The sequence below is a fragment of the Ambystoma mexicanum genome, chromosome 12 (genome assembly GCF_040938575.1).
Source record: "Ambystoma mexicanum isolate Mex_15411 chromosome 12, UKY_AmexF1_1, whole genome shotgun sequence".
Classification (NCBI taxonomy): Eukaryota; Metazoa; Chordata; class Amphibia; order Caudata; family Ambystomatidae; genus Ambystoma; species Ambystoma mexicanum.
In genome coordinates this window covers 274,601,165-274,615,362 of record NC_090936.1, presented here as the reverse complement: position 1 = coordinate 274,615,362, position 14,198 = coordinate 274,601,165, and the positions used below count along the sequence as shown (strand labels likewise).

The 14,198-nt window shown below is 44.5% G+C and overlaps 1 protein-coding gene across 2 annotated transcripts in view; it reads right to left on the bottom strand.

Moving 5' to 3' along the window:
• PDE3A (phosphodiesterase 3A) overlaps positions 1–14,198 on the bottom strand; it is a 1,388,780-nt gene that overhangs the window by 664,284 nt on the left and 710,298 nt on the right. The window contains exon 1 of one of the 2 annotated variants that reach the window (XM_069628419.1): positions 4,777–5,090. The exons of the other annotated variant lie outside the window; for it this stretch is intronic. Within the exon in view, the coding sequence (XP_069484520.1) occupies positions 4,777–4,839 (63 nt within the window). The 5' untranslated portion in view covers positions 4,840–5,090. Of the gene's footprint in view, positions 1–4,776; positions 5,091–14,198 lie in introns of those variants that run through there. 2 annotated transcript variants of the gene reach the window in all.

Here is a 14,198-nt window from a genome sequence, read left to right as displayed (position 1 = left end):
GTGTTTGTCTTGGAAGCAAGACAATGCACAGCATCACGAGTTCGACCTCCGGTCCTGCGCTTAGAGGCTGGTCTCTGGCATGAAGAGTGATATAAAAGCTCAATTTATTTTGAAAACTATAAGATGGATTCCCAAAGTGTTCTGTCCGATTGGGTGTGCGTAAGTAAGTTACTGCATTATAATCTACTTTGGCAAAATAACAGGACACCACTAATAATTGGCCCTTTAAAAAGCATGCGAACTATGGCTCTAGCTTGTAACCTTCTGGATCCATATAGACCTCACCAGTAGCAGTAACAATAGGAGCATTGGCTATACTATTATTGTTTTTGTTAGTAGTATCACTATTATTATTATTATTATGATTGATGATAGTACTAACTAATATTCTTTCTCCGCCCCATCTCCATCACCTGCTCCATGTCTGTCGTTTGCTCTCTTTACCTTTTGCAATTACCTTAGCCTCTTTCTGTGTGTCTATTTCCCTCGCTTTCTTTATCACTTTTTTCCGCTCCCTCAAACCCCTGCCTATCTTCTCCATTTCTACTACCCCACCTCCATGTAGTCTATATATTGACAATTCTGACACAGTACAACACGCTAAGTCCATCAGAGTGCTGTAAAAAGATTAAAACATATCCACATTATTCTCATCGAACATGTATATAATGGGTAATACTCTAGGTTGGTCAGGCTAGCTCGGAGGAGCTGAAAATAACTGCTAACCGTACGCTTGTATTTAGAGGGAGGTCTGGAATCTTTCCCTACAAAGGACGACCTTAGTTGGACACAGAGCTGCTGGAAGAGCATTCCATCAAGAGAATGCACTCACAGAAAAACATCAAATTGAGATAATCTCTACATGAAATCACTCTGATTTGCCACCCGGGCTGTCACGTGTCCAGACTCTTGCCTGTGGTGGCCCAAGTGGGGCACTGACTTATGCAGGGGTGTAATGAGAATGAACGTGCGTGCGTGCGCGCACGCGCACGCACAAACACACCCACCAGGACATGGTTGACATGGGGGAATAAAACTAGAGCATAGAAGATTTCATTTAAGGAATTAGTGTGCTCACTTTCTGTTTTCTGTTACTTAAGAAAAATCTTCTTTCTTAAGGAGACTTTATGGGCTGGATAGAGAACACTAACGGAATGGACGAATGTGCCCACTGGTGGTGATGATTTACAGTGAAATAGAATGGTAGTCGTATAATTTCCAGATTGTGAAACCGAGGTGTAAAACCTAGGATTAAGGTGTTTATACCTCACTTTTACGCTATAGGAGATTTTCGTTTCTTTTGGAAGTGGGGTAGTGGCACAGAGTGGAATTTTTTTTTCTGCTGTGCATTCCTCACCCGTTTCCACATAGCACCTGGTTTTACACCTGCCTGAGATTTGCATGTAGGCATAAAAGAAATGGATTCCTATGACATTTTCTTATTTTTAGCACCTGCTAGAAGCAGAGGGATTCAATAGCAGTCCACTCTAAATGCTTCCTGCCAAGTGGAAATGACAGGTGGTATTTACTTTTAGAGCAACAAGATGTGAATACAAATGTGTTACGTCAATTTCCCCTTTTCTAACACCTTTGTTATAAACCTTGCCTTGTACTTGTGGAAAATTGCATGATGGTGAACCTACAGTAACTACCTTCAAATGTAAGTTGTCCAAAGCAGGCAATTATCACTAAGGATACACAGGGATCCAATCAAAAGATAGTTCAAACTCTATTTGTTGGTAGCTGTGACAGAGCAGTTAGTCCCAAGTAGACTCCCCAAAAGAATACTCTACACAGGTATACTGAAACAAATAAACACTTTTGATTTAGATATACACATATAGCAATAGGTACTTCCAATATGTATTTAAGGCTAAACATTACACATAGTAAAACACAGTGAATGAATAAAAACAGTAAAGGGCCAAATGCAGACCGGTCCCACTACTAAGTTAAAGGTGCGACTATTACCTGGTTGTAGAATCAGCACCTAAAAGGCTAAGGGGTGGGGAGAAAAGGGGAACAATAGAAAACAGTAAAAGGCATTTATACACAATCATAATCAGGACGCAAAATACCAGAAAATGACTTGACACTTTAATATTTTTAACCTCTGACATATAGTAAAAATGATGAATGCACCCATAAACATACTCATAGGATCCATGAGCATTGCTCTTTTTTTGGCTGAATGACATTTAGCTGAATATTGTATGCCCATTATAATACTTTTTTACTGAAAAAAGCGGGGAGAGACACTCCACCTCATCCTGCCAGCCACTCCCTCTCTACATGCCTTGCCCAATCGTACCAACTATTTATTTTAAAATGTTTTTATTGCCATTTATTGCAGTAAAAAAAAAATAACATATGAAGCAAAAAAAATGTGCGATATCATTCCGCAAAAATGGGTAAGACCACTTAATATGATACCTAGATGAAGTAAAGAGGGCTTCCACTTTTCCAACAACGCCCAGAGGGCCACCAAAAAGTCAGAATATGCTAGAACTTACAATACCAGACCAGTGTGGTCTCGTCACACCCCAAAAAAGCATTGGTACAATGTAACTACAGCTTGCAACACTATCAAAATGTAATCATATAGCAGGACTACAGTGCAGGGATTTAATCTAGTTATCGATGTATTAAATCCAATTTACATGTTAAAATTGTAGCATTTTGTCGGAAACTCCCAAATAGGACCCAGGATAAAAATTGCTTTATTGGAGTTTTAGAGTAGGTAAAAAGCTCCACCATAATCAACGGGACAATAGGCAGAACTAGAGTTGAGGAGCCATCAGGAAAGTCGTTGTTTGACCCCCACATGGGCAGTGAAGGAAGCAACCAAACAAAGGCGAACCCAAGAGAGACCCCCTTGAGGAGCTCCAGTCCCAGGTTAGAATCCCAAATGACCAAAGAAGGAAGGATTTGGCCTAATGGAAGTACATTTTCAACCGTGGCAGAGCGGGATCTGCAAAAAGCCAGAGACCCCTAGTGATAAATTGGAAGAATTTACTGGGGGCCAAAGGTCCTGCGAGCAAGCACTTGCAGTGTCAGCCCAAGAAGATCGGGTTCAGAGACGGCAAAAGAACTTGATAAGTATAGGGCTTCTCTTACACTGTTGAGACAAGAACCCTACGCCCAGACTCTTGAAACTCAGACCAGCGATGACCGGAAGAAGAAAAAGAAGAAGTAGCTGTATCCCAGGAGGATGATCTACAAGTCAGGAGCAGAAGCAACGATGAACAAAGCTACAAGGCAGGCCTAGGAACCCGACGAAGAGCAGTGTAACACGAGAGGCACGACGAGGCTGAAAGTTAACAAGCAATGGCCCAACGATGGGGGAAACATTTGGGGCTGATTCAAGATGGCCCAAGACAGAGCTGAAGCAGAGTAATGTTGACCCACGACTCCTCTGGGTGACGAAGAGTCTATACCTGGGGGTCCACTATTAACTTGATATATATGGTAGGTTGATACTATTACCATTAGCATGAGTGGTTAAGAGACCATTTTGCAAACAACCAACATCTCCTCTGTCTCTCTCCAATGTCATCTATCTCTAGTCCCTTTTCTCTCTTCCACTCTCACCTGCCCTTGGTCTCTAAGCTTAATGCTAAAAATAATTATAAAAAAATAACAAAAGTGTTTTTGTATAGTGTTTCATGCCAGATTCCTCCTACTTCCAAGCGCTGTAACATTAGCTGTTAATATAATAATTGACGACTGCATTCTCAGCAATACTTGCATGGAGTCGCACACAGCTTTGCATACAGAGGTAGCGTCTGCTCCTACAAACAGTTCCAAAACTAGCAAAAAATTGTAGGAACAATGGCGCAGTTTACGGCTCTGGGCAATTTTATTGACTAGTGGAATAGCGCAGGAAGAACGGTAATGATTGAACGAGCGCGACCGTTGGAAGCCGTTATTTACATCACATCTTACACCCGAAGGTTAAACCCGACATGAACAATTAGGCTGTGTTCAGACAGGGTGCTTTACACAAGGGTAATGATTGCCAGATTGCGCTGGGAACCGGGAGCAAGCACATGGGCAGTCGGTAGAAAATGGGAAGAACGAGTAGGGAAAAAGAAGAACGCCTGTCCTTCTACTTGTATAAAGGCGGGAGGGGGGGCGGAGGGTGCGGGGTTCTTGCACGGTCGATGTCGTGTCACTTTCTGAAACTCGTCATGCACCTCAAGACTGGCGTTACTCTTCGGACTGTACGTCACACAGGGTGACACAGAAAATTGAGCTCATACATTGGCGGTGTTTTTCTTTTTTTTTTTTTAAGAAGGCAGTAAGAAATCTTAAAATAATGATGCCTCTCTTGGACCATATTATCGTTTCGTCCACGTTTTCAGAACGGCTAAAGCAGATGAACCTTCCAACGGCAACGCTGAGTGTTCAAACTGAGTAGGCTGATCCAAAAATGTATCGGCAATTCAATACTGCGAATTTAAAACAACAAAAACAGAATCACTTTTCGACTGGTGCACACATCACTCCCCTCGCCAAGCCCCTCTTTTCACTCGCCGATGCACCTCTGAAGCACACAAGGCGCGGTGCCATTTTCCTGAGGAACCCACATCGACATGCAGGACTTTTAAGTCATCCGAGAAGCACGGCGCGATGGAGACGGGAAAGTTCCTGTCACCAAATGCGCAGCTAGCTAAAAAGTTCCTGTCAGTTGTCAACAAATAGGCGGTTAGCAACGAAGTCCGCAGCAGTGGTGCCAGTAAGGGTCCAAAGGTGGGGTGCAGGGCAGCGCCTTACCTGGGTGCCGAGAGGAAAGGTTTCCCGCCTGCGCTTCATGCGGCGCGAGCTCCTCCAGCTCATGGCTGAGACGAGCGCCGCGCGCGCCGGCCGGCCGGCCTGCCGGGCTCCCCCTCTGGAGCCTGAACTGCGCACAGCCTCACTTCTGCTCCTGTTCACACATCGCCTGGAGGTTTCGCGCAGGTTTCCCAGTCTGGGCTCCTGCCGCACGCATTGTGCTCTTCTCAAGGTCTGCTGCCCGTATGCTTTTTTTTTGTTGTTGTAGCTGTTTTGTTCCCGGTAGATGCCACATAAAGGACCGAAGGAAGTGGGAGCGCGAGAAGAGTGAAAGGGCCAAGTCCAACGATGAGTTTACCTCCGAGTGCCAAGTAGGTGGACATCACAGGAAACACTTCATCTGAAAATACCTGTTGCCTAGGAACTGGAGGATGCGTTGAGGTGCGTTCACCACGTGTACTGGAAAACCTATTTAAAATGGAGTTTAACACAACAATGGACTTTTGTTTCTGCACTTTTATCAACATCTTCAAACAATGGGAGAGGTGGGGGGGGGGGCGTCTTTGCTACTTATGAAACACTCCCCGTCTCCCCCTTCTGGAAACCAGATATGGCTCCACGTCTGTACAGCTGCATTATCAATTACCGCCCCCCCGCCCATCAAGCAGAACCATTTATGCTCATGTGTTTAAAACCTCCCTAACAGTCCCGCTGTACAGCGCAGAGACGTATACTTCAATCTGCGACGTCAGCGCGACGCTGTGTGCAACCTACAGTCACACGTTCCCTCCCTTCATCTCTGGGGGGGGGGGACACTGCAATTGCATGCAATTAAAGTAGCAAGTACTAAAATGAATACACCATTTAGAATCAGGGTTTTGATGGATATGGAGCCAGCTTGGCAAAATTATTGGAGCTGCCCAAATCAAATCGTTGGTTCTGGAAAAAATCCCTAAAACAGAAAGGAGGCATGGATCGTTGCTGGAAAGACAATTGTTTCCAAGGAGGTTCATTTTTCAAACAAGATAAACAGTTTCCTTGGACAGAAATGATCAATTAAAGATTCTCAATAAGCCAAGTGGGATATTCATGAGGAACACAAGAGCTCAGAAAGTGCAGTGCTTGCCCAAGTTCAGAAGGCCGCACTGGAATATTTCAGCCCTCCAGTGGCAAGTTATCTGGGAAAAAGACCCTGAAAGAACATATCTTAACCTATGTTCATTTCTGCCCATCATGCCTCACCTATGAATTTAGAGGAAGGGACCAAGCCCCACGGCTTGCAACTAGGTGCAGTGCCCTGTTTATCTTTAACATTTTGCGTTATTTGACCCTCTGCAGGGCATAGGTGAGTTGTGTGGTTAGGGGATGGGCAACTAAGGTGGGTATGATGCGTGTTGCCCACTGCTGATGTTTGGCTGCCAGATAGGCTTCTAGACGTCTGATGAGCCTCCAAGGAAAACAAACATTGTGTTGGTTCTAATTCACCTTGGAGCAAACCAATGCTTTGTGTTTGTTTCAATACATCGGTAGAAATAACCTTTTTCTAGACATATAGGGCAGAATTTAGGAAAGGGGTTTGGCTGGTGCAGATTAAGTGGCTGCAAACTTGCCCGTGCATGCTGAAACGCCATGGTGTCGTTGCCTTTGTGCATATGTGTGCACATAGGACAGGTTGACCACATCTCACTTTGCGATGCACCTCTGTCAATCTCCTCCCTGAAGAACACTGTTAAAAAAACGTCATATTCCATAACAAGATACAGTAGGAACAGTTTGTAACCGGAAACATGGAATTTTCACAGGGACCCTGAAAGAATTATCACAAAAAAGTGCATTGAAATGCAAACAAGTGAGGTCAGCATGTTCACATAAAACTGACATGTATTGATAAAACAGTTGCTAAGAAACACAGATATGTGCGGCTATAACAGAGGTGCTGATATAGCACGCTTCCTTCTTACAGGGGTTACAAGTGTATTCCAGTGATAAGTAGGCCGTGTGCTCCAGTTGCATGCACAATCCTTCTGCGCAGCAGCTAGTTCAGAGGAAGTAGCAATGAACATGGAACGAGGCAGATTAGCAGGACACATGCTTCTGTGGTTAAGCACTTTTTTGTGCAGTGAGCCTACGAATACAAGTTCCAGTCACCACGCGGTGTCTTCTCAAAGTTACGGCAACGGGTAAGACATTAGGTCTATACTGCACAATTATAAAGAGGCTGGCTAAACATTTAGCTGTCTGACTAAAAGCATTAATCAGTAACATGCACTGGGACAATGCACCAGTAACATAGTGCATTCCACAAAATGTAATGGCAAAGCAAGCATTACGGACATGGCCCTATTAAAGCCCCCCTATGTCTAACAGTATCATTTGCTACCCAAAAAGAACCGTTTTCTTGGTATTCCGGCATCCCAAAATGTCTTCTATACCTGGAGAAGACACTCTTCCAGTGCGAAAGGCTCCCTATAACACCAAAGCTTCTTGCAAAAACCACAAGTAGAATACATCCAGAAGTTAAAGCCAAACAAGAATACTTCATATAATGTAACAAGACTACTTTATAGAATGTTGCAAGTTAAGCAATGTGTGGCTACAGATTAATATAGCACAATTCACAAAGGAGTTACACCGAGTAGCTCTGACTTACACCTGGCTTACTCCTACTCAGTGTAATTTCTTTTGTGAATAGTATAGGCAGTGCAGGAGTAAGTCAAGGGTAGGTCACAGTTACTCAGTGTAAATTCCTTTTGAATTGGCCACGCAGTGTGTGGAGTAATGCCACATTCTGAAAAGTGATCTTTTGTAGAAACTTCATTATATGAGTAGCTGAGTGCTTATCAGTAAATATTGGGGGTATCATGTCATTGAGGGAACTTATTGGATATGTAAGAGTGATATTCTGGTCTCACCTATGCTTTAAAAGAATGAAGGGTGTGAGTGAGGTGTGCTGTGCTGTGCAGTGCATGGGCCCTGAGGTGTTTGGTGTAATCCTCAAACTGGCCAAAGAAAAATCTATCACATTTGACAAATCCACTATATATTACACTAGTGCTGTCTCCTCAGAAGAAACAGGATTTTCCACAATGAGCCTGGAAGTGCCAAATCTGAAATTTCATAGTTCTTGCACCTGAAATTGCCACAATGTCCATCTGAAATAACCTCTTGCATGTCATTACATGCACACATTAACGCCAGTGTACAATGCTTTCAGAGATGAAAAACATAGGGCCCGATTCATGGAAAGTGTGCAGAGATCCCGCAAAGCCCACGCACGGAAAACGACTTATTCTGCATGCCATGCGTATTCATGGAATTGTTTGCACAAAGTAACAGTACAGGCATGTTGCGGCCGGAACGCCCCCCGACATGCCCTGATGCAAAGCAAAAACAGCTAGACCAGCTACCTTTGCGTGCTCCCACGGGTGCAAATACATGCACGCTTCAAACACTGCATGGGGTTCCTGCAAGCAGGCCTGTATTTCGGGGTCCCTGCACAGGCTCCCCCGTTAAGGTTACCGGCACCCCAACAGCATGCAAATGATTGATTGTAACTTGGGTAAAACTCGGAAAATCACCGGTAAACTGTTCTCCTAAGTCAGATTGGAACCCCAGCTGCGTACATGCACCCCTAAATTCAATACCCAGTTTTACCTCTGTACGGGGAGTCCTATGCGCAACTGTTTGTACGCCTGCCTACAGGTGTCGGATAGTATGAGGGCTTTGTCTGCCGTTTCCATGCCAAGAGGTTGCACGCTCTGATCCATGAATATGTATTATTCCGAGCAATAGTGGGCATGTGATGGACTGACTGAGGGCCATCCCTAGTAACGCCTACATTTTCCCTAGTTCTTCCTCATTTTCTGAGTTCTGCCCCCTACCTTGCCCCCTGCGCAAGCCACGCCCACACTCGGCAGGGTGTCTCACACAAGGCACTCGGCCACTCGCAGTGATGTGCCGAACCTGTGCAAAGTCTCTGTAAAGTACGAAAAAGTACAGCGCAGTCAATTCCATGAATCGACAAACGGGATTTCAAGCGCAGTTGAGTACGCAAAGTCCCTGTTTTCCACACAGATATTTCCATGAATATGACCCATTTTATGTCTTAATTAAAACACTAGTGCCAATGAAACAAAAATGCGTATTAGTATGACGGCTCAGAGGGACATAACTTAAGTTACATTAAACACCTGCATACTCTTAATAAGCATAAGGAGCATTTTAAGTAAACCGACCGGTGCCCCAGAAGTCTACAAAAACGTCCCTGTAGCTAGCTGGAGTACTTCCAGCACTGTCAGTCGCCTGCTAGTTAGCATCTAACACAATTTCCCCAGTGTTTGCATAACGAGTCTCAAAGTGCATTCCACCAGATTCACACCAGTTGGAACTGGAAGTAAGTGATCGATGTATAAACTTTGAAACTGACCTACCCATTTAGAGAAACCAGAAGTTGTCCATTGTCAAGTAGGGTTACCGAAGAAGACTCGCACCTGAGAGCTGTTACTGGCCAAGTGAGTATATGTGGTTCGTGTTTATAGACATGTTACTGTTGGGGTGTGTGTTGTGACAAATGAAACTGGCACCAAGTACATGCATGCCATGATAATAATGCTTAGACCACTATCGCATATATATTTGTCAAACATAAAAATAAGTGGTCATTCTGGCTGCTCGACTTTATGCAAAGCAGACGTGAAGACATTGCTACTGGTCACTATTTCAAAAAAGGTAGCAGGCGTTCCTTTCCAGAAAGAACATGGCATGATAACCTGTTCTGAGATGAGAATTTGCAGCACACGCTTTTTGCCCACTGTACCTTTCACAGATGGGAAATAACCATTTGCATATCAGTCTTTGTCCCGCCCACGTGGGCAGTCCAGCACTGAAATGCTATGGCAATTCCTCTCTGAACAAGAGTACCAACAGCAAACCCCATACACGTGTTTCAGCCTTGTTGGGCCTCATCAGTGAGGCAAAGCAGTCCCTCTCTGAGCACAGTGAGCAGGGAGTCCACGTCCTGTTGCCCCCCGGTAACTTGAGGTGACCAACCCCAATTTCCTTGCAAATATTTCAAAAAAGATAGCAGGCGCTCCTCTCCAGAAAGAACATGGCATGATAACCTGTTCTGAGATGAGAATTTGCAGCACACGCCTTTTGCTCACTGTACCTTTCACAGATGGGAAATATCCTATTGCTACTGGTTACGCTCTCATTTCTAAAAGTTTATTATTGGTTTTTAACAAAATGCGGATAATCTACTCACTGAATGAATTTTTTATATAGTGAGTGAGATAGTGACATATTTACAGGCATCAGTTTATTTGTAAACCAAGCCATAGAGAGATGCATTTTCAACATGCAGACTTGATTCAATGAGACCACCCAAGACCATGCTGAGTGATCCAAAATATATGTTGATATGGTGGTCTCATGATGTATAATTTGGGGCAGATGGCCCTTACCTAAGATGCCTTTCCTCCTTGATCCCAGTACTCGACAGGGCAGCCCAGCACTATGCCAAACATCACTATTAAAACCTCTGACTTAATTGCTAATCCCACTTAAATCACTGCACCCAAGGATGCACCTAAAGGCTAACAATGCTTAGAAGCAGCTTGGTCACAATGTAACACATTAGAAAACCTTTACCAAAAAAAGCACAAAAAAGCAACATTAAATAATTAGAGACAGGTTTTAAGAAAAGGGTAATGCATTCAAATGCTGCACTATATCATATTCTACAGCAATACATAACCATGGTGTCTATATAAAAACCTATTTTCTTCTTTTGCTTGCTGTATCAGCACACAAATTCGCTGTAATATCCGGAACCCGCTGTACATGTATACAACCTGCCTCTGCCGTCCTCATTAAGCCTGCCATAAATCAATGCTTCAGCCCCCTCAGGTGGACTTTGGAACAGCACACCCATGAAGTGATGACATGTTTCTGACAAACCACCTTGGTGTATAAATGTTCTCAGGAGATAATAGAGACATCTCTGCTGATGAGCCCTACCTTGCTCCATCTTTCCTTTTTGATATGTCTATACTTGAAAAATGGCATGTATTGCACAGGATGTATCCCACGTAATCCAGTGCCAAATAGTTTCTGTGTAATGAATGGAGATGGAAAGGCGACAGGACAGGCCCAGTCAGTGGAGGAGTAGTGGTAAATGGGTAGCGGGAAGGGGTTGATTGGGGAGGAGAGGCGAGCATACTGGGCAGTAGAGACAAGAAATTCCAAACTTATGAAAATGAATTAGCCCCCTGCTCAAGCATGATATTATATGATATGATATGGCATTTATAACGCGCCTATACACAAGTGTTTCAAGGCGCGATGAGTCAAGGGAGGAGGAACAGAGTGAAGACAGACCACAATTCTACTAGGCCAGGTGTCATTCCGATCGCGCAAGTGTATGGGAAGGGGAAAGGTAAAAGTGCGGGGGGGAAGGTACAGGGGGGAAGTGCAATACAAGGGATAGTACAATAAAAAAAGATAAATAAAAACGGCCAGCAGGTGGCAAGTGTACAGTAAGTGCAGAAAATAAGTGCTGGTAGGGGGACTGTAAGGATACAGAAAACAGTGCCCAGATGCAGGGGTTGTCAGGGAGGCAGTGCAGGTGGGAAACTGGCGGGCCTGGGCCCAAGATCAGAGTATGTTCAAGGTTAAATGTTACCCTTTTTTCTGCCAGTGCCCTGAATATTTAAGGCTAGTATTTAAATATTTGAGACAACATGGGCCTGCATCATTCCATTTTTTTCGTGTATATTTCAGATTTGATAACACATTTGATAATTATTTTACGTTACTGGGTTTTATAATCCCGCATTAATGAAATGTTCATGGTCTCATGGTATTTTGGATCTGCAGGAGAATGTGTTGGGTTTGGCTAGGAGGAGGACAGAGAGCAGTGCAAGAGTGATTTGTTATTGCGTTGCTGCATGCACATCAAAAGGAAACACAGTTTATTTGTTTGGGAATAGACTTTTAAGTTTTAGTTGGTTTTTTTAGGGTATTTGGTCAATTGGGATATAGCCTGGGTGTAACCTGAGCTGAATTTGCACGTTGTTTATCTGGTTGATGTTTGTAATGCTACCTTTAAGCATTATGGTCGTGAGGAGTGATCTGTGGGTCTGTTTCTTTGTTTCAAGCATGGGATCGTTTGATAATTCTCATCACTCCATGAATGTCTAGTCTTTGTTTTCAGGTATTCTGGTTGTTATTTTCAGTGTAGATTGTTAAGGGGTGTGGTGAGATGTCAGAAATGGCAGTAGACTGAAAAGGCTACAAATGTGCAGTTTAGGTAAAACATTTGACACTTTTTGCCTAACTATCTGGCTAAGTAGCCCCTAGATATACACAAAAGTGTTCCCAACAGTGATCATCCATTCTCACGGAGTCATTATGGGGCCGATTCATGGAATTATCTGCACGTAAAATAGGGCACATGCACGTGCAACTGCGCACAAATCCACCTTTGTCGATTCATGAAACTGAATGTGCAGTACTTTCCCGGGAGTTGCTTGGATTTTGCGCTGGCTCAGCGCGTCTATGCAAGCCATCGAGGGCTTTGCACGTTACTCCAAGCAGAGCATGGGCGTGGCCTGTGCACAGGACTGGGAAGGGGGGTGGAACATCAAAAATGGTGAAGAACCTGCGAAAAAGTGGGCGTTCTGAAGAACAGCCTGCAGGCAGTCCCTCGCACGCCCACTAATAGGATCCTAAGTACTGTCCTTGCAAATGTTCCACAATCTACTTGACACCCCTATACCTTAGCATGTTATACATTTCACATTGTTGTATGTTTGATCCACTATTTAAGCAATATGTCCCGAGCGGCGGGGGCATTACCGACTCAGGTAATGCCCCGGGGCCCACAGTTATAGTCCCTGAGCGAAGCGAGGGCCTTAACAAAGGCCCCGGGGCATTACCAGAGTCGGTAATGCCCCCGCCACGAGGGGCATTTAGCTATTAGTACCCCGGCCCACAAAAACTGTGTGACTAGGGCACTAAAAGCTTTATTTTGTTCCCGAAACGCTGCAGCGTTTCGGGAAAAAAAAAAGACGTCAAAGAAAATGGCCACCATGGAAAGGGAAAACGGAGTCCGTTTTCCCTTTCCTTGGCGGCCATCGGGAGCGAATGTGCTGGAAACAGAAGCATTTCCAGCGCGGCCGCTTCCGAAAAAAAAGAAAGTAAGGGGGGTTGGGAGGGTGGAAGGGAGGGGAAAGAAAAAAAAATAACGTACCTGGGTCCCCGGCGGGGGACGATGGAAGTCTCCACCCGTGTGGAAGCTCGGAGCGGGGATGGCCCCGCTCCGAGTCTTCACACGGCTGGAGGCTTTCATCGTCCCCCGACGGGGACCAAGGCATAGAAGGTAAGTGGGGTGGGGAGGACAGGGAGGTGGGAGGAGGGAGTGAAAAACAAAAAAAAGTTTTACCTCTGTCCCCAGCGGGGGGCGAAGGTAGCCTCTCAGCCTTGGGGTGGCTCGGAGCGGGAATGGCCCTGCTTCGAGCCTCCTCATTGGCTGAGGGGCTGCCACGCCCCCCGCCGGGGACAAATCAGGGTCTACATAAGTTTAACATGTCTATGCCACCATTGAATGTTTTGCAGTATAGGAGTACTCCACTCAAAGCTGGACTACAGGAAGAGGTGAGTGCTTCCTTCTGAGGCATTTCAGCGGATGGACTATTTAAAACTGCCTACCTCGGTATGGGACTTCTGAATAGAGCCTAAAATTAAATATATGAGGAAACGTAAGTATCTTAAAAACTCAAGTAAAAATCGGCATATTTACACTGCCTACTATAGTCCCCCGGAAAACGGACCTTATCATATACTCCGCATTTGGTACACAAAAAGGCGCAGGAAGCAAGCACGTATTCTTCGTGTCGATTTCATTACCAAAAAGTCATCCTACGGAGACCTGCAATATCAAAATATCTGATTTTCAGAAATGTCACTTACTCGTAAGTAAACAATTAACTATGTCTAATAGCCCTATCAGCTACACGGAGCCTGATGGACATGGGACTCAGATGTATTACTATTTCACATAATGAATATGGAGTCGAGAGAGGACTGTCATGTGTAACTGAGGAAAGAGGGCGACCTTTATGACAACTTATTAGAAGCCCCTCAATGCTGATGTTTGGGAGGACTGGTGTTCACGTTGTTGGATTGCAAAATGAAATATTCCCTCCCTGTTCCTCAGTCCTGTGAGGTGGATCAATGTGTCATAAAGTGCAGTACATGCCACAAAGCATGAAATAGCTTTATGATAACATTCCTTCATAACATAGCAATGCCAGTTTGTCACTACACACATAAGGACATTCATCTTGCCCTTCTCTCCCTACCTACCTTGTTTGTCACACACACACCAACTCTGCCTTTTAAACAGTCTAAGCAGCATAGCGTGT